At 33.6% G+C, this 21,381-nt stretch overlaps 1 protein-coding gene across 6 annotated transcripts in view; it reads right to left on the bottom strand.

The window, feature by feature from the left end:
- The window catches only part of CSMD3 (CUB and Sushi multiple domains 3), a 1,257,965-nt gene that overhangs the window by 280,349 nt on the left and 956,235 nt on the right, over nucleotides 1-21,381 (bottom strand). For all 6 annotated transcript variants that reach the window (XM_086695899.1, XM_086695901.1, XM_086695900.1 and 3 more), the window contains 3 exons: nucleotides 14,879-15,070; nucleotides 7,634-7,772; nucleotides 4,229-4,416 (listed from right to left, as the gene is read on the bottom strand). In XM_086695899.1, coding sequence (XP_086552025.1) covers nucleotides 4,229-4,416; nucleotides 7,634-7,772; nucleotides 14,879-15,070 — 519 coding nt within the window. The remainder of the gene's footprint in view (nucleotides 1-4,228; nucleotides 4,417-7,633; nucleotides 7,773-14,878; nucleotides 15,071-21,381) is intronic.

The following is a 21,381-nucleotide window of genomic DNA, read 5'->3' as shown; positions in this document are numbered from 1 at the left end:
TGAGAGATATGCCATAATAATAGTTGAAAAGACTAAGTATCAGACATCAATTTATTCCAAATAATTTATAAATACAATGCAGTACCAATGAAATTCAAGAGGCAGAAAGAACTTAATTCTAAAATCTAAATAAAATTTAAAAAGGTTAATAGAGACAGGGACAATTTTGCTTACCTCATGTCTACTTATTTTAAAGCTCTAGTAGTAAAATTCAGAGAAATCTTGGCTTGGAATAGATAAACAGGCCAATAGAACAGAATAGACAAGTCAGAAACAGTGATAGAGAGACTTGCTATTTGAGAGCAGTAGCATTGTCTTGTCAAGAAATGGTGGTAGGACCATTCACACAAAGAATAGAATAAAATAAAATTAGATTCCTCGGTTACAGAAAAATACTCCACACACATGAAAAAGATGAAAAATGAAAGGCAAAGCTTTAAACTTTAGAGCAAGTTGAGGAAAATGCCTTTATAAACTCCACATGAGGAAACAAAATGCCTTTTTTAAATCAACGCATAATAATGTTTCAAGGTTTCATAGCCTTCACAAACTATGAATAAAAGGAAATGATAAATATAGATATTGACTTTTGAAATTTTTATACAGCAAAAGAAACCAGAAAGAAAGTGAAAATGCTTGCCAAAGATGGTGTAAGATTTTTACTACAACACGGAACATGAATAAAGGATTAATATCCATAATACAAAAAGAATTTCCTATAAACAAAAAAAAAAAAAAAGAAACAGGCAATCTACTAGAAAAATGTGCAACAGTAGAAATATGCAATTAACAAAAAGGGAACCTCAGTATAAAAATAGGAAGAAGATGTTCAGCTTAATAGTAATTACAGAAAAGACAATAAAAATGACCATGAGATACATTTAATACTCATGAGGCTGACAATTTTCAAGCGTGACAAGAGCACTGGATTTTCAAAAGTGTGGGGTTCCTAGGGGCGCCTGGGTGGCGCAGTCGGTTGAGCGTCCGACTTCAGCCAGGTCACGATCTCGCGGTCCGTGAGTTCGAGCCCCGCGTCGGGCTCTGGGCTGATGGCTCAGAGCCTGGAGCCTGTTTCCGATTCTGTGTCTCCCTCTCTCTCTGCCCCTCCCCCGTTCATGCTCTGTCTCTCTCTGTCCCAAAAATAAATAAACGTTAAAAAAAAAAAAAAAAAAAGTGTGGGGTTCCTTAAAATCACTATCTTGAAAAGATAGTGATAATGCTGCAGGTTGCAGCATTATTTACAATAGCCAAAACATGGAAACAACCGCAGTGACGCAACAGATAAATGAGCAGAGAAAATGTGGTTTATCTATACAATGGAATACTATTCGTCCATGAAAGAAGGAAATCCTGCCATTTGGGACAAATATATGGACCTTGAGAGCATTATGCTAAGTGAAATAAGACTGACAAAGACAAATACTGTGTGATCTCACTTATGTGTGTAACCTAAAAAGACAAACCAAACTCATAAATGCAGATAACAGACTCGTAGCTGCCAGAGGCCAAGATGGAAGTTGGATGAAATAGGTGAATGGGATGAAAAGGTACACACTTTCATTTATAAAGCAATGTATGGCATGGTAACTATAGTTAACAATAGTGTATTGCATATTTGCAAATTGCTAGGAGAATAGATCTTAAAAGTTCTCATGAACACAGACACAAATGTATAACTATATGTAGCTACACATAGTTGCCTAAACATTGTGGTAATCATTTCACGATATACACATATGTCAAGTCATTATATCGTACACCTAAAATTAATATAATTTATATGATGTTATGTGTCAATTATATCTTCATTTTTTTAATGTGAAGTTTCTGAAATGCTTTCCTTGTTGTTGAAAATATAAATTGGTATAACCTCTTCTTTGAATAACTAGGCAATATGGAGTTAGTCAAGAGGTTTATAGTCTTTGACCCAGTAATTCCACTCCTGGGCAGATAGATACCTTAGAGACACTCTCACAGTTATGCTCAAGAAGGCATGCAAAAGAATGTTAATTTCATCATGATTCATTTCTGGTAGTGAAAAACTGAAACAACATGTGTCTATCAGAAAAATCTGTAAATTAACTGTGGTACAGTCATATGATGGAATATCATAAAGAAATTAATGAACTAAGCCTACATATCTCTATTATTGATAAATCTCAAAAACAATGTAAAGGGAAAAAACAATTTTCACAAGGATATGTACATGATGGAAATAGAAAATTTTTATCAAAATAGGATGAAGGATATGTACATGATAGAACATATTAAAATACAGGGGCACCTGGGTGGCTCAGTTGGGTAAGTGTCTGACTCTTGATTTTGGTTCAGGTCATGATCTCACAGTTCATGGGATCGAGCCACATGTCAGGCTCTGCACTTCATGTACAGCCTGCTTATGATTCTCACTCTCCTTCTCTCTATCTCTCCCCCACTCTGTTGCTTTCTCTCTCAAAAGTAAATAAACATTAAAAAAAGAATATATTAAAATACCTGTAAGCATACATTATGGAAAAAATAAGTAACATATTAAGAATTAGGAGGGAACTATGATCAAAAGGGTAGGACTAAAAATAGTCTTGATTGCTCATTATGGTCTGCCTGGATAGCCAGTTAGCTTGGTCCTACCCACTGTATAGTGTGGAAAGGCTCTTCCACATAGAGAGATTAGTTTGGTACTTAAGTTCAACCTGGCATAAGACCAATGCCTCCTAACCCATTGTTATAAGGCCTAAGCTTCTCCAGAGGGTTTGGAGAAGCTATCATGCCTAGGGCCCCAATAAATAGTTGGGAACCCAAATCCTCATTGTCTGGTATCAAACACCTTGTAAATTCTTCCACTGACAAGGCCATTTTTTTTTTTTTCTTTTTACTTTCCTCTATAAGTTGAGAGACTCATAGAGGGCTCAACCTTTCCACTATAGTGAAATCCACACTATGTCCATGTCCAGGAGATAACTCGACCCTGGCATGCATTTCCAAATTTGTTGGAGATATTGGAGGATTCCAAGCATCCATATATTGTTAATATGTGAGTTTTCTCATTCCCTATAAAAGATTTCCTTAACCCATGCCATGTAAAGTTGTGTAATTTACCTTTACTTCTTTTGATAGACCTGAAGAGACACACCCTTGTTCTACAGCAAATGCAAAAGGAATTTCTAGTGTATATATAATATTATATTTTTTAAGGCAAGAAAAGAGAGATCTGAAGCAAGTGTGACACAATATAAAGGTCTGTTGGATTAGATGGTGGATAATTTGAAGTTTGTTTTTTTATCATGTATAATCTTTAGTTATTGAAAATAGTTCATAATGAAAAAAAGCCAGGTGGCAAGTAACAAATCCAAAATATGTCTTTTTAGAACTCAAATAATATGATAAATTATAGGTATGCCCTTCATAAGTTCAATTATTGAAAAAAACAAGTTTTAACTTTAAACAACTAAGACCTATTTATTCTTATAGTCACTGAGCATAAAAATTATGAAAAATATATTAATAAATATCCATTGGGGCGTCTGGGTGGCTCAGTTGGTTAAGTGTATAACTTCGCCTCAGGTCATGATCTCACAGTTCTTGCGTTCAAGCCCCACATCAGACTCTGTGCTGACGGTTCAGAGCCTGGAGGCTGCTTCAGAGTCTGTGTGTCCCTCTCTCTCTGCCCTTCCCCGCTTGCTCTCTGTCTCTATCAAAAATAAACATTAAAAAAAATTTAAAAAACACATCCATAGGCATTGTAATATTGATTCCTCTAAATACTTGAAGAAATACTCTAAAATATTTTAATTATCACTATATTTTACTCTCCCTATTCTGAATGTTGACACACTTAAATATCTTTAGACATTTTCTGAAATGGAATTATCAGTATACTTTGTTCTCCTTATCACTGAAAGTAGTCTCTGAACAAACATGAATGAATCTTCAGCTTCCAAAAATTTCATCTTTTTAAAAATATTTTGTGGTCTTAGCCAACTACCACAATGTACTAACTGCTAACTTGTTTGCCTGATACATTTCCTTCGGTAGGAATTTGGGAAATGCTAATTTCCTTCCTACTAATAGGAAAAGTCTACATTGAGAGCTCTTCTATGAGATCAATTGTAGGCAGTCTGTACTAAGACGTACACATATAACTAACCATTGACAATGACCAACACAGAATTAATCTCCTGTATAAAATACACTCTAAATCATGCTGCAAAAATCAAATGTTCACATTTACCTTTATATTCTAAATGAAATCCAGTGTAACTAACAGATCCATCACTCCGAAAAGCCAAATGCATGGTATTTGAGCTGCTCTCTATTCTCTCTGGTAACTTGCTGTCTTGAAAACTTCCAATCAGTGGGCTATTACTGTCTGGTCCATCGTATATGTAGAGGAAGTCATAATTTGGCTCTATGCTAAAACTAAAAGAAAAAGAGAGAGAGAGAAAAGGAATGGTTATTGCTGAGGTATTAAGTATAATAGTCATATAATCACATATTAATTCAGTCAACATCTTTAAAAATAACAGACTCTGCCAAAGTAAGCTAACGTGAAAAGTTACCTGGCAACAACACACTGAATATGGATATCAAAACAGTAGAAAAGAGAAAGGACACCTTGATATTTTCAAATATTTGTAAGTTGGCCTTGTGTCTACAAGGAATACAAATGATAGTAAGGCAGTTTATCTAATGAAAGGGTACAAGGTTTGAAGTCAGAGATATAACTTTAAGCCTTGCTTCTGCCCTTGTTAGCTACATATCCTTATGTAAATTACTTTATATCAATAAAATGTGGAGGACAGCATCTATTTTGAAAATTTTTCACCCAGATATTTTGCATCATGAAAATGTAACCTTTTTCCTTTGTCAATGGTATTATTTGCCTTGAACTTCAAAACTTACAAGCATATTTGCTGTTTAAAATTCAGCTCTACCTAGCAGATTCAAGCAAAAGTTTGAAATACAAAACTTACATTTAAATTACTCAAATAAAGTACTGAGTATTGTATTCGGTATTATTTCCCCCCAGGGTAATATATTTTCTTCCTCTAGAACTTGATGTAAGAGAAATCAAACCCACACACTGTTTGTCAACATTAAATAATGTGTAAATAAGGACATTTTAATGTGTAAATTATTCAAGTCAGTGTTTTGAATTGTAAAATTTGCATCATAAATTTGCCTACACAACCTTCAAAAGTATGAGAATTGTCTCAGAATGATTACAGAATCCATATATTTAGAAAGCAAAAGACCCACAGTCATTTGTTTCTCTATTACCTAGTTCATAATGTGACAGAGAAAAAGACGGACTCAATTGGGTCATTAAGAAAAGTCAACAAGTTCACGGTATAGAATAAAATCGGTAAAGCTTGCAATTGTTAAACATCCATCAGTGGAGAAACTATCTTGTCAAGTTTTACCATCTTTGCACATAAATAAGAAATTTGGTTAGGTAAGAAATGTTCTTTCCAAATCTACTGGATTTATAGAGGTTAACAATTCTAATCCTTAACATGTGCATGTATAAGGGACAGGATTCCAGCTACTTTACTAGTGCATTAAATGGTGGTGAAGAAAGACTGGTAAAATGCAGACGTTTCCAAACTTTCCATAAATAAGGAACCCTGTACCATGAGATAATTAGGGGACCACCACATTGTTCTGTCCTAATTTATTTAGTGTACCTTCACACATCTAAAGCAATTGCTCTTGAAAGCTCTCAGTGGATATGAGGCCTAAAGTTTGGTAACTTTGGCTGTAATATAGCAGAAATCAGAGGAGAAGACTTTATTTTGTTATTTACTACCCTTCTTCTGGGATAAAACACAAACTTTCTAAACTTCATCTCTTTCCATATTAAGATTTGATCAGTATTGCAACTTTCTTACCTATGTCACTGTTGGCAGAATCACTTGAAACAGGTGCTTTCTAAATGATATAATGGTTATGTATTATCCTTAGAAGCCCCATGAGCCTATTTAACAATGGACTATTGTCCATTTTTTTTATATTTCTAGTTTAGGCTTAAATACTTCAAAATATTGTTTTAAAACTTCTTTAAAAGTGAGAGTAAAACAAAGAAATATTTTTAAGGAAATTTTAGAATCTTAGCTGTAATGACTTTTTCCTGAAAAAAAAAAAAAAAGAGTGCATTCTAATAGTACCTCCTATTTTACAAGGCAGTTTTATAAATATTAACTTGGTCTTGTCAATAATCCTGTGGTATAATGAAGGTATTATCATTTTCATTTTCCCAATGAGTATGCTAAGTGATCTCCGTAGGGTCACATAATAAATGACAGAGCTGGAAATCAAATTTAGGTCATGTATTTTGCCTAATATAGGCTTCTACCACTCATTTATGAACTACAATACTTTTATAAGCCCACTAAGGCCTTGTATCATTCAAATAGACATTTCTAATGTCTATACTGCCATTTCCCCAACTGTAAAAATGAGTATAATAACTTTGGCAAATTGTCTCATAACTGGATCCTGGCATATGACTAACACTATCATCGTTGTTTCGTGATTACCAATGATCAATTGTATCACTGCAAATTATAAAAATAGAAAGTCTGTATATTTACACTTTTTCACATTTGTCTGAGCTCAAATTAGTTTTTAAGACCAGTTTTAAAGATTTAACTTTAACATCTTACGTAAATTCCAAGCAGCTTTAACATACTGGCAGAAGGAACGGCTGTGTTACCAGAGCCAACATACATCAGTCTTGGACACTGAAGGTTAGGAACATTTCTACTTAGGAACTCCTTGAATTGCTGATACCTAACACCTCCCATAGAAATATTAAGGAAAAGCATTAGGCCAGGTTTTGTGACAATTGGTACTAGTTCCATGTGAAGAAACAGGTTCATTGCAAAAAGTAAGGCACCGGAGGTAACACAGATGGTGGTGGCTGAGTTAGAGCTCAAAGTCAGCTGCCTTCTTTCCCACACAGGAGGCTGCATTTTCCACCACTTCTGTACTAAGCCTACCCTGCTATTGACATTGCTAACCAACAAATGCAAAGTCTGGAATGCTGTCTTGTAAAGCTCTATCATGAGACAAGTTATGCTGAGAAATCATATGGGAGTGATTCATCAAATTCTTTGTCAACTTGACTTAATGAGATCACCAGAAAAATAAGAGGTAGAATGTATGTTTTCATAAGCCCAACGGTGATGCTGCACAATATGGGTACTTAGAGGCTGTGAAAAGATTTTGGGTGGTACACAAATAGAAGGAAAAAATTCTGGGAATACTGACCTTTTAATCTTGAGTTTTGGGAAAAACTGAATTTTTTGAAGCAGTGACAGTAAATACAGGGAGAGAGGAAGGGTGATAAAGAGATGACATTTCGTGAGAGTCAATAAACCTCTCGACCTTCAACATGTTTCCTCCACACGGAAATCTGGTGAAGATGCTCACCCACTAGGCCTTCAGAGCTGCATGAGCACCTACACCAGTACACAAGGCTTTGAAAAGTGTTGATTGCAAAGTATTGGTGTTGGAATTAATGAAAACTAATTAAAGTGTCATATACAGAAACAAAACTTTGCCTAGTGTGAATGCTAAAGTAAAATAACTATAAACAATATATTTTTTAATGTAGAAATGCACAGGAACTCACCTGATAAATGCCAAAGAGATAACATAGTCTGTGTTGACAGTGATAGTCCAGTCACAGTCCCTGCTATGGGGATATGGATGAGGGAAGTTTGGCGAAAGAATAAAGCCTGAAGATCCTGTTAGATTGCCTCCACAAGGTGCTTTAATTTAAACAAACAAACAAACAAACAAACAAACAAAAAAAACCCTTAAGTGATTCATAAAATTTATTAGCTATCAGTATCTGTGCAAACACTTCTCTAAAAAAATTTAGAAGGCTTCGTATAGACCTGACTTTTTCTAGTATTGAATGCTTGAAAACATGGCATTGTCTTTCAAGAAAGACCATTAAAATATTAAATACATATGTACATGGTTACAGTGAACTTAGCTTCTTTACTGGTTTCAAAAGAAAAGAAGAAATTACATATGTACTTCTCTCTCTTTCTATTACTATTTGGTTTCATGTAAAAGATAAGCATTGAGAAGAGAGGTGTAGATGGTTTTCCACGGTTGCTAAGAAAAAAATCTGAAGGTCTCAAGAAAAAGTAACAAAACAAATCAAAACAAAATCTCTAATAATAAGTGGAATAATGGGATATAAGACATTTGGCTCATTTTCACATTTTCCCTGGTACATTTTTTTTTATGTATTTATGGAGGAAGAGTCTTTGGCAATAGTGAATGAATGAGAATGGATAATTATCTGAGAACCTACAGCACTTTACAATAAAACATTCACACTGAATATTACCATATCGCTAAATTCTAGTTGTCTCATTTGTTGATGAAAATAGATAGACACTACAATTATTACAGTCCCAAACAAAGGTTTCTGTAACACTTCAATGAAGAGGTTCAAAAACTTGTGAGTGAAATTCAGGGAATCGATTCTTTAAGGGATTATTGTTGAAGTCCATGTTTGACAGTTTATAATAATATACAGAATCGGCAGCTTTAGAAAAAATAGAGACATGAAGATATGGAGGGGCCCAGTTAAGTGGGGCAGCGGGGGTGTAAAAACACACATATACACACACAGGTGAGAGACAGCTTGAGATCATGATCTCATGATGTCTCATAAACATAATTAGCACATCAATATTCTCCTGAGTTTTAAAATTACAGTTTCCTCACATAAATCTTACCATTCAATTATAAGGCATTTTGGATTCTTTTGACAGTAACAAACTGGTTTTGGAAGAAGGAGAATTTTATTTGGGGCAACATTTTAGAACTTCATTCTTTGCCTGAGTCTAGATATGCAAAATCATCACTATAATTTAGTAATTTTTGCCAACTATATTATGGATGTCTATTACATTTTTCCACACCCCTCCCCTCCCTTTGTCTCAGTGTCTCAATGACAGTAGATAACCTCAGTTCCTTCTCTACTGAGAATATTTATTTGCTCAGACTTAATTTATTTACCATTGCTTACCTATTGCCTGCACATCTTTGTGGAACTTATCAAATGATGAGACATAAATATGTCAACTTTCTTCAGTCTGCCCTCTTCAAATTTCAATGTCCCCTGAATATTTCTCTTTACAATCAGAGGATAGAGTCCCTCCTGTTAATCAGGATAACACCCTTTACCTGGTCACATAATCTCTCTTCCTTCTCTGGATTCTTGTTTCCTTTGTCACTTATAATCTCACTGCTTCATCACCTTTCTCTACAGAAATGTTCAGATCAAAGTTCCTTATGACCTATTTCTTTTCACCTTTTATTTTCAACTGAAAATGTTGAATTTTACCCATTGATTAAGAAATCTCACCCTTTCATGTTTGATTAAATGGCCTTACTGTGAAGAATCACCCTTACCCATATGACTCAGATAAAATTCACCTATGTATTAGATAGGACCCCTTGAATAAGCCCCCTTATTTTCCTGTCATAAGACTGTAGATTCCTATTCTTTGACTAAAATGAGTAGCAAAATTCACTCGTTAATCAGAATAAAATACATGTAATGAAACATTGGCTAACCTTTTGTCCTTCCTCTGGGCCTCTGACCTTAGGCCCACCCTCAGCCTTGAGCCAGCTTAGAACTCCTCCTGAGGACAGGATGGGCTTGGAAGATATTCTCTGCTCTACTGATTGATTAAGCCACACTTTCATCCTGCTCCTTACACCTGGTTCTTTCTAGCCTTGTATACTCCACTGTCGATGAGAAGAAGCCCTTTTGCTTAACTCTTGAGAAACTTGTAGATCTTACGGTCACAGTGTTTTCCCAGTTACAATGGTTCACCCTCAACATGCACACTGCAATAGTTCTTTATGAATAAAAGTGTCTCCTATTTATTTCTAATTTTTTAAAAAAAAACTATAAGTCTTTTGGAAAGGAGGTCTAATCTCATGAGCTCTTTCTTCAGTTGGATGTTGTATTTACTGATAGGCAGACTAACATGGTTAGTGAAGCAGGTCATCACCTGGAAAAACTCTCAAAGAAAAACACCAAAGTATTTGTCCTGGGAAAACTTCTCTTCAGATTTAGAATTGTTTTCCTTTTAAATTATATTTACAGAGACACAACAACCTTTTTGTTGCTTACAGACTCTCAATGGCTTTCTTAGGTTCTTCCCATCTCTCATTCCCTCTCCAAACACTGCTATCTCTCTCAGTTTCCCTGTCCCCAACACATTCGCTTCTTAGGCTACCCTGAAAAGACTGTTGTATTGATTCATTTGATTCTTCTCTTCATATCTGTAGTCATTCTTCAGGGTTGGCTTTCACCTTAAATTCACTCTCCTTGTTGCAATTCCACTTCCAATTTTCTTCTAGTGTCTTTGTACAGACCTCAGTTTCATTGCCAGGTGTCTCTTCTTCCACTTCATCTTATAATTGTAATATTCTCCTGAGGTCCTTGCCTGGTTGTCTCTGATTTCTGCTCCATTACATTCTTCCATGTTGACAGTATCCCATTTTTTTAATTCTAAGCCATATGCCCAAATGTTTACTGGCTATCTCTAATTGATAGCCTATGGGCACATCAAACACAGAATATCTGACACATTCAGTCCTCAACTCAAATTGGTTTCTTCTTTTGCATTCTAAGTTGTTTGATTAGCACTATCATCCACCTATATTCCCAGGCTAGAAGTCAAGAGTCTTCTCTTTTCTTCACTGCATACATGCATCCAATCCATCAAGAAACACTTATAGATCCTCATAGATATATTTCTACCTATTCCTCTTTCTTTGCCTACTACCATATTTCTAGATCTGATTCTTATCTGCCTCCTGAATTATTGCAATGACTTCTTGTTTTTCATGCCTCTGGTTTCTGCCAACTCATCCTTCTCCCAATAAAAAACATCTAATCATACTGTGCCCATGCATACAGTCCTGCAGTTATTTCACATTGCCTACAGGTAATGCCCCAACTCCAATGTAACTTTTATGACCTGACCTTTGCAACTTTTCCAGTTTTATCAACTACATAATTTGCACTCAAACACTATCAAAATGCTTCTATTCTGGCATTTCTATGCCTTTGCCCATGCTATTTATTTTTGGTGAAAATTTTTTTTCTCTTGTACACTTATGTAACTCTTACTTATGTTTCAAGATTCGTCACTGCCTCCATAAAGTTTTCCTGGAAATTCCCAGTCTGGGCTGAACTTCAGCTCTCTTCAACTTACTCTAGTATGCACAACACCTCTATGTTGGATCTTTTCCCTGACCATCCTTATTTAAATATTATATTCAGGTGTCTGCATTCATCACTAATCTGTAAGCCAAAGACTGTGCCTTATATGTTATTTAAAACTTGGGAATCAGTATATACTACACATTCCATAAATGCTTGTGGAATTGCTAGTGGTTCTTTATATTGATTATGAAAACAGTAAAGATAACTAGGGATGAATGAACAGTAGAATTTGTAGCTCTGTACTTTGATAAAAATAATAGCATATTTTGCTTTTAAAACTTGCAAAATTATATGTGAACTTGAAAAAAGTTATAAAAATACGTGTGATAATGGCAAATGTATATATGTATGTATATACAAATAAAAAAAAAAACAAGAATGATAGCAAAATGTTCTTTGTTTTATTGTATTTTATTTTTCTTGCTTAGGTAGTGGGATTACGTATAATTTGGGGAAAGCTAGGAGAGCAATTTTGTTTCAATTTTCCTTATTTTTCATAGGGAACATTGGTCTTTTTAGTTTCCAGAAATTTTATACATATACATATGTCCATACATATGTTTATATCTTTTATCACAAAAGGTATAGGGAATTTTTTAGTACAGGAAAATATATTACATGTATTTTAACGTATCTTACTGGATATTTTCCATGATCATAATATAATTTAGGCATAAGATCATGTAAAATTCTCTTGATTCCATTATTTATTCATCAAAGTGTTCCCAATATATTTCATTGCTGTAGTTGATTTTGCAAATCTACAAAAGCCATTGAGACAAGCAGAGATATTATCTGACATTTGTAAATCCAAAATATTCAGTGAGTAAAGAAAATTTCCTTTTCCTTAAATATACTAAATTTTAAATAGCACTTGGAAAATGCATTTTAATTTTTATGCATCTAATCATCAAGCATCCAGAATAAGATTCTTCTTAAGTCAAATAGATTTATGAATTAAATTTTCAGTTAGGTTCCATGTAATTCTGACATTAATGATTTGTTCTGAGTGTAATTTGTCAAGGGGCAGTTACACAGGCAACTACTGATAACTATTTGGCAATTTTCTTAATTTCTCTGACCCCATTTAGTTTTATTTGTGTGTACTGACTTTAACAGCAGCCCACCCGCACTAATGTCTTTGTTATTTACCTTCATATGGAGTGGGACTACTTTCCCTCTGGCAATGTCAAAGTAATCTTCACATTGTCAATTTTGTTGGAATGAATTCTATTAACTCTCTTAAGATGACATCCTTCTATTTGGTACTTGCTTTAAGGCTGACTACTTCTACATGCAAGCAAAATGCTTTATACTCCAGAGTCTGAGACATAGACTTATAGAGTTTCTAAAAAGTTCAGGGTTTAATCTTTGGCATAGTATTTCCAATCATAGAGTTCTTTCTTATCAGTTTCAGAGGTCAAGATTTCTGCAGCCTTAGCAATTTTTCAGACTTTTTTTTTTTTTAGGTTATATTATTTTCCTCAGAAAATCTCTAATGCATATCCTCTCCCCAAGCTATTTTTTCCTACCCCCCCTAAAATAGTACACAGCACCATAATCCATACAAAAACTTTCCACAACCTGCTCAATTTAAGTAAGATTTAATGGTCCACTATTTTTTCCCCTAGAATTAGGATTTGCTAGCTGAAGTCTTATCTACAAAGAATTTTGTAGGCTGGAATTTTATAACAGTCTACCACAAAACTCTCCTTTCCTTTATGTTTTAGATTTTGTTGTATTCTTGAATTTTAGTGTAAAGCTGTTCAATATTGTAGGATTCTAAATATACAACATTTGACATTACATAGCCTTTTAATAAGCAACACTCTTTAACTAGGTTGAAGAATTATAATAAAGCAAATGTTCTACAATCAGTCTGTAGAGTTCTATCATTTCTTCTTTACGCCAAGATTCTCTTTATGAGATAGTCAAATTCCAATTGTTTAGAATGTGGTGTTTTAATATAATTGGAATTTTTTAGGTTAACTGAAGAGTAAACAAATGAAAAGTTCATTTTCTCAGGCTCTTTTTCTCGGAAAGCGTTTCTTAACTGTATTTTGTTCCTTGCTTGTATGAGTGTAGTTATGGTAAATAAGGTAAATATAAATGATTGATGATTTAAAATCTTGTAGTGGTACATGAAGAACAACATAAGTCTTTAACTGCAATAATGAAGAGTAAAGGGAAATATGGCTAAATCTGAACTGGTTCAAGATATGTTCTTATTTGGTATGTTTTTTCCAGTCTTTCTTTTTTTTTTTCTTGTTATTTGCCTCATTTTCTACAGAAGCCTAAACTGTCTCTTCCCTGTTTTGAGCTGTTAGATATCTTGCTTTGTGCATTAAATGTTTTCTTTTTAAATGCCGATGTGTAAAATGCAGAAAATGTGATGAGAAAATGTAGATTTTTTAGTTTTCATTTCACTAGAAAGTAGGTTCACAAGAACCGGGAACTTCTCCATCATGCTTTATTGCTTATTCCTCCATGTTCAGAACAATGTCTAGGACACATTGAATGGCTAACGAATTTTAGCTTGCAACTCTTGCATAAGAAGTTACAAGATGGGGTAAAGGAAACCTGAATATTGAGTGCTTGTGTTTGTTCACTTCTCACTGATGTACTAAACACTCTTTCTATTACCATGTGACTCAAAAAATCATTATGAATGATCACTGAAAATGTATTTATGAGTTGGATATATGTGAATAAAAATAAAGTTTTCTTTCCTAAATGTGCTAGGTTTTCATATGTTGAGTGCTATAAGAAATAAAACCATGAACAATGAATGAGTGAATATGGGATCTTCTTTCAAGTTGCTTACAGTGTAATTTTATTTTATCAAAATAAAAACATATTTTTTTAGAATTAATGAACTGAATGTAAAGCCAAAGCTTTGAAACTAAACTTAAGTTTCAATAAAAAATTTTTTGAGCAGAAATAGCCATTAGAGAGGCAAGATGAATATGGCCCATTTTAAATGTAGAATCTGCATCAACTCTTTAAGTTTTAAAAGCAGTGCATAACTACAATTATATAGTAGATAAGGGAAAAATGAGACTTTTCAAGAGCTTTGATCCTTAACTTTTAACTTTTCCTCCTCCTCCTCCTCCTCCTCCTCCTCCTCCTCCTCCTCCACTTCCTCCCCCTTCCCCTCCTCCCTCTCCTCTCCCTCCTCCTCCTCCTCCTTCTCCTCCTCTTCCTCCTCCTCCTCCCCCTCCTCCCTTCCTCCTTCTCCTCTCCCTCCTATTCCTTCTCCTCCTCCTTTCCCTCCCCCTCCTCTTCCTCCTCCTCCTCCTCCTCTTCCTCCTTCTTCTTCTTCTTCTTCTTCTTCTTCTTCTTCTTCTTCTTCTTCTTCCTCCTCCTCCTCCTCCTCCTCCTCCTCCTCCTCTCCAAACTATTGAGAATCTAATGAAATTGTGGACTCTCCCCTTAGGGGGAAAAATATAGTCATTTAAAATTTTGTGTATTTTTTGGAGGTTCATAGATTTTTGAAATCTTAAATCCTGTATAGAACCTATTCTAGAATACTGTGCTTAATAACATCAGCACCCATTTTATCCATTGTTTGATACTTATATAAAACTTTAATTGTTCTTTAATTCGTACCTATACAGACTGGTGGGCTGGGCTGCCAGAAGTAGCGATTTTCTACCTGAATGCAGGTTATTCTTTCCTCTCCTTGAAGCTCATATCCTGGGTCACATTGAAAAACAACAGTGTCCCCGGGTTCTCGTCCATCCCCATTTCGAGTCCCATTCATGGGAACCCCTGGGTCACGACATGCAGTAGCAACAGAACCTATCAAAAGACAAAAACAAACCTTTAGTTTTGATGCTACCAAAGTCAATTTCAAATTTCCAGATCTTACAGTTTAGAACCTTCCTCACATCTATGTGCTTTTAGAAAATTAACTTTGAAAATGCTTGCGCCAATTTGTAAATGCCTGCACAAAAATAATTTTAACTGGGTTTTTTTTTTTTTTTTGTTAACTTGTGTGCTTACTTCTTTCAATAAAGGGCATGACATTTTAGTAGCTAAATAATAGGTTTACTGAAGATTAATAGATGCCATGTGAAAAGATTGTGCAGAGGATGAAAAGAAAGTTGCAGACCGAAAGAACATTAACTGTAAGGTACATATTCCACAAAGGACTTGTATGTAGAGTATATAAAGAACTCTTACAAGTCAACTATAGGCAGAGGGGGAGGAAGAAGAAAAAATCCAATTAAAATATTGACAGAATACATTCCAATGAAGAGGATACAGGGTGGTACATGAAAAGATGTTCAACATCATTAGCCATTAGGAAAACGCATTTTAACATTGCAATGAGATATCACTATACACCAATCAGATGGCTAAAATAAAAAAATAAGATAACTGAATGCTGGAAATATTATGGAGAAAATGAAATTACTCATGTATTGCACTTGGGAATGTAAAATGTTACAGCCACTCTGGAAAGAAGTGTGGTAGCTTCTCACAAGACTACATATGTGCTTACTATACAGCTTAGTAATTGCACTCTTGTACATTTATTCCACAGAAATGATGATTTATGATCACATAAAAACCTGAACACATATTTATTTATAGAAGCTAAAAAGTTGGAACAACCCAATGTCCTTCAACAGGTGAGTGACTAAACTGTGTATTCATACCTTAGAACAAAACTCAACAATAAAAAGGAATGACAATACGTATGACAACTTAAACAGTTCTGAAAGGAATTAAACAGAGCAGAAAAATACAATATCAAATGGTTACACACTGCATGACTTTATTTCTATACTATTCTTGAAGTGACAAAACTAGAAAGCTGGAAAATAGATTAGTGGGTACCAGGAGTTGTAGGAGGAGGGGATGGGAGGCAGTGACCATGGCTGTAAAAGATAACATGAGGGATCCTTGTGATGGACTGTACTGTGTTTTCACTGTGGTGGTGGTCATACAAATCTACATAGAGCTAAATAAGCACACACACACACACTCACACACACACACATGAATATACATAAAATTAGTAAACTTTGAATAAGATTGGTAGATTGTATCAATGTCAGTTTTCTGGTTGGGATATATGTCCTATAGTTATGGAAGAAATTGTCAATTCAGGAAACGGTGAAGAGTATACAGGATCTCTTTTTATTATTTCTTAAAACTGAATATAAATCTAAACGTGTCTAAAAATGAAAAGTTAAAAAAATCATTACAGAAAAGGAGAGTAGTATGACACCATAGGAAAGGAACTGTTCTTCTATACACAGTGTATGACACATTTAATAATAGTTAACTCCAATTATTCAGGTTAATGGAACAAAATGTTATGTTGAATTATCATGAAGTGGATTTACCCTAAAGCATATGGCAATTAAGTATCAAGACAAAGAATCTATTAAAATTTCCATTTAAACTATTAATAAACTATATTCATAAATATAGGATTTAGCACTTGTAGAAATTATTTTTTTAATTGCATCTTCAACTAATGACACAAATTTCTGGATTGCAGATACATAACTGATATTCACTGATTCATTCACTTATAACAATATATTCCAGGCATTGTGCTAGGTTCTAGGAATACAAAGAAGAATTGAGCAGACACAAATAGAACTGAACAGATTTCAAATTATTTTGCATAGTGCTGGTACCTATAAAGAAATTCTATTATATACATTCTGAGTGAGTAGATATTTACATAGATACATAGGTAAGCAGATAGAGATAGACAGATAGGTAGGTAGATAGACAAACATAGACAGATTCATCAATATATCAATCTGTTAATCTGTCTAGTAAATTGTTTTAGCTCATCTCTCTAACACACATACACAACAAAAAAACCAGAGACTACACACAGTATTGTAATGCTCTGATTCCCAACGTTCTGGGAATCAAGAAGAAGAGTTAAGAAACTGAAAAAAAAAAGGATATTGTTGGGATCTTAAGACTGACACTGAATAAAAAGAAGTAACAACAAAAAAGTGATCATTCATATATATATAAATGAATATGTAATATGCATACATACATATGCATGTATATTCTGTTCACTTTATTGACAAACTAAAAAAAGTTAATTTTTAAAGGGTTATATTTTTCAAAAGGTTAGAAAATGTAGACTGCAAATATCATTTTACTGATCACTTAAACAAAACAAACCTGTGTACCATTATATGTGTAATCAAAAGTCTTACAGTTTTGCTTTATTTTTCTGATAAACTAACGTTTCTGAGCAATGACTAGAGGAAGGGGTTTTACCTATATAATTCCTTTAGTATTCCTAACAATACTATGAGGCAAATAGCATTACTATTCTAATTTTAGAGGTGAGAAAACTAAAATTTAGAGAGATTAAATAACCTGAGTACAGAACCTGAGATTAAATAACCTAAGATTAACAAAACCTGAGTACAGAACCAAGATCTCAACCCAAATCTGTCTGATTTTAGAACCCAAGTACCTAAATGTTATACTAGATTATCCTCTTCTATCTGTAACTGTCCTGGAGATGCAAGTTTTCTCCTCAATAAAATAAAATAAAGTAAAATAATACAGTAAAATAAAATAAAATACCCAATTTAAAAATTATGGAAAAGGTAGAGATTATATCCATAAATAGAAAAGCTAGAGCTGGCATAAATTTGAACCACCTTCAAAAATATTAAATTTACCTTCATATGAGTTACTTTTGAAACAGTTGTTTTTAGTTGTTAATTACTAACTTATTTTGGAGAATATTGAGGGAGGAATATAGGGACTTTGTTCCAATTTCAAAGTGAATTTGTTCTGTAATACCCATGTGTCCCTTAGCAAAGCATCTACAATGCATCACGGGCTCTGGGAATTATGTTCTTCCATTATTGATAGAGATTTTTGTGAAGTGTTTCTGTGATAAACTGAGTCATGAAGGTTTTCTTAAATTGCTCTGAGATGGTTTTCACCCAAACTAAACTGATACCTGTATTCGTTTTACAAGATGTAGTGGGGAGTGATGTTCTAAGATTTTTTTAAATGTTTATTTATTTATTTATTTATTTTGAGAGAGAGAGAGACAGAGAGAGAGAGAGACAGAGACAGAGAGCAGGGGAGGGGCATAGAGAGAGGGAGACAAAATCCCAAGCAGGCTCTGAACCATCAATATGGAGCCCAGTGTGGGGCGAGAACCCGCGAACCATGAGATTATAACATGAGCCAAAATCAAGAGTAGGACACCTGACTGACTGAGGCACCTAGGTGCTCTGAAGATATTTTTATTGGAGAGAAGTGACATAAATATGAAATGTGCTCTATTTGCAAAGTAAAAAATAGTAATTATATAAAATTATTTAAAAAAACTTCATTAGTTTTTGTTCTTGAGGCTAACCATGCACTGGAATCTGGTTTTGCAAAAAGCTTGACGCTTCAGATAAACATTCTCAAAAATAAAAATGAATGTATAACAATGTTAGAGAAATATATTGAAATAAAAGCAGTAAATACAATCATGTCTTAGCTGAATTTAAGAGAAAAAAAATATGTTTTTGCTGACAGATTTACTGTGCTTAAAGACTTAAAGTGGAACTAAGTGGTTAAAGTAAGACTTTGATACAACTAATATATGGTGTTTGAAAATATGCATTTGCCTTTGGGTCTGGTCAACTTAAAGAAAGAGAGGTGGGGAACACCTATTGTTACTTTTCCTCTTAATTAATAAACAAATTAAGAATAAGATTTTAAAACACAATAGACAATGATGGGGTTTAATGAAAGACCAAAACTTTTTTTTCCCCTTGGAATTGCTTGAGTTCTAAAACAGTTAGTTAAATGTACACAGGAACAATTGCTCGGTGTGAATGGTGTTGTCTTATTTTCTTTCTTTATCCAAAGTTTGATCTCCATACTGGTTACACTCTGTGTTTGTGGGCTGACAAAATTATAATAATTTTAACATCAATCATTCTTGTTTTCTGTATTAAATAGAAACTATAGCCACTGAAGAAAATAAGCACTTAGGGAACCATATTATATCTTCTTGGGAATCAGCAGTGAAGTAATCTCATACAATTAGGATAATTAAAATAGCAATTATAGAATGCTAGAACTTAATATATTATCACATATGTAAAAATAGATTGGTAATTTTTATTCAATATTTATTTTTCACTTTGCTGGAACCTACAATTCTCAAAATTTATAATTCTTATGTGCATTTTCTTTTTGTTATGTAAATTTTAAGAAGTTTAATCCCTTCTTTTTATTCTCTTTTATTCTGGAATAGCATGTAAGATGTTTCTATAGAATGAAGACTCTTTTGCAATTAAGTGCTTTAATTTAGCAACTATTTTAAGCATATTAAATAAATATACATCAGAAAATACTACACTTACCATATAAGTATTAACATGAGTGATTTCTATTTACGTTCTTAATTTCTTTAGTCTGAATTGCTTCAAATTTAATTGATGAAATGAAAATCTGTAGTTGTTCCATTAGGTTTAAGTCTGATTTTTCCTGACACAAATGTAAACACAAATTCCAACAAAGATGAAGGGTTTTAACAACTTTGATGCCTCACCTGTGATGATATCATGAAAGGAACATTCTGGAAATGCATATGATAGGTCATTTATATATGAAACAAAATCCAAAAATAGCTTGGATTTATTTACCTTACAAAACTTTATTAAACTGACAACAAAAGATAACTGCCCTTCCTTGTTTCTCTCCCCTCAAAAGGATTGGCCATTTATATTTTGGTTATTCTAGAACTGGAATTATCCAGTAGCTACTATGTATTGTATTTCTTATACTAGCTATTTCATAGAAATGATAATAGCCACAGGGAAAAAGTATGTGTGAATAGTTAACATTGTTAATTTGTAATAATTTTGGACACTTACTGTCTTTCAAAGGTTGTATTACGAACTGTACCTCATTTGACTAAAAAAAAGTCTGGTTACTACTATTATCCATATTTTCCCAATGAGAATATTAAGACTTAAAAGGAATAAGAAACTTGCCCAGTATCACACAGTTATCTAGGGCAGTTTACGTGGTAATGCAGACATGAGAATGTATCCAAGGGACATTTCTTAAATAAAAATGATAGAGTTTTTGAAATTAAAAAAAAATGTTCAAAGTGTGGACAGGGTAAAACCCAAATGATACCATAATTTAAAATAAAATTTCCAAAATACATTATTAAAGTTTAAATACCACTTTAAAAATAGGAAGAGCAACTATCTACCGATCATTCTGGTGGAGTAGTCCAAAAGCCTATACATTTACAACATTTGACTTTAAGTAATTAATTAATTTTTACTAAAAACAATTGCACAGCTATCAACATTACAGTCTTATTCACAGGATTCCATTGGTATGTATTGTGTAAAACTAAATAAAGTCTGTGTATCTAAGAGAGATACAGTTAAATATGAATGATAATTGATTTAGAATAGATTCCAACAAAATAATGATAATGATGATTGCTGCCTCTGTTGAGAGCATATGTTGTCCAAAGCATTTGGCTAAAGATTAAGTTTATACGCTTAAACCAGAACATAAAATTCTTATGAAGTATTATTATCATCTCTACTTTTAAATGGGTAAAATGAGCCTCCGTGATGTTAAGTGCTTGCTGGAAGCACAGTGAGGATTTGAACTCAAGAAACAGCAGGGTTTCCACGACTGTAGGGTATTGTCTCGGTACAAACCTATGCCATTACCAGATAAAACAACAAAGTCATGTCATACTAATGAGATTTTACGTTGTTGATTGATGAAAGAATTAGATCTAGTTTTAGATGGAAAGGCAGAAATACTGAGCAGTTTATAATTCTTCATTACTACACCACAAAATTACTTGCTGCTAATATCTCACCATAAAGGGAAGCAAATGAGACAGACCCTAGGTTCTTTTCATAGGTATTCTTAAGAGCAATGTAAATAAATTTAGCCGTATATATCCTAAATTTAGCCACATATGTGCCAGATGGTATTCTTTAATTATAAAACTAAGCACGTTCCACTCTAATTGTTTTTTCATTCTCTTCTTTTTATTTTTTAACTTTTTTAAACATTTATTATTGAGAGACAGAGAGACACTGAGCATGAGCAGGGAAGGT

This window comes from Puma concolor, chromosome F2, assembly GCF_028749965.1.
Source record: "Puma concolor isolate L17-30 chromosome F2, mPumCon1.1.hap2, whole genome shotgun sequence".
Classification (NCBI taxonomy): domain Eukaryota; kingdom Metazoa; phylum Chordata; class Mammalia; order Carnivora; family Felidae; genus Puma; species Puma concolor.
This window is presented reverse-complemented; position numbering and strand designations above follow the sequence as displayed.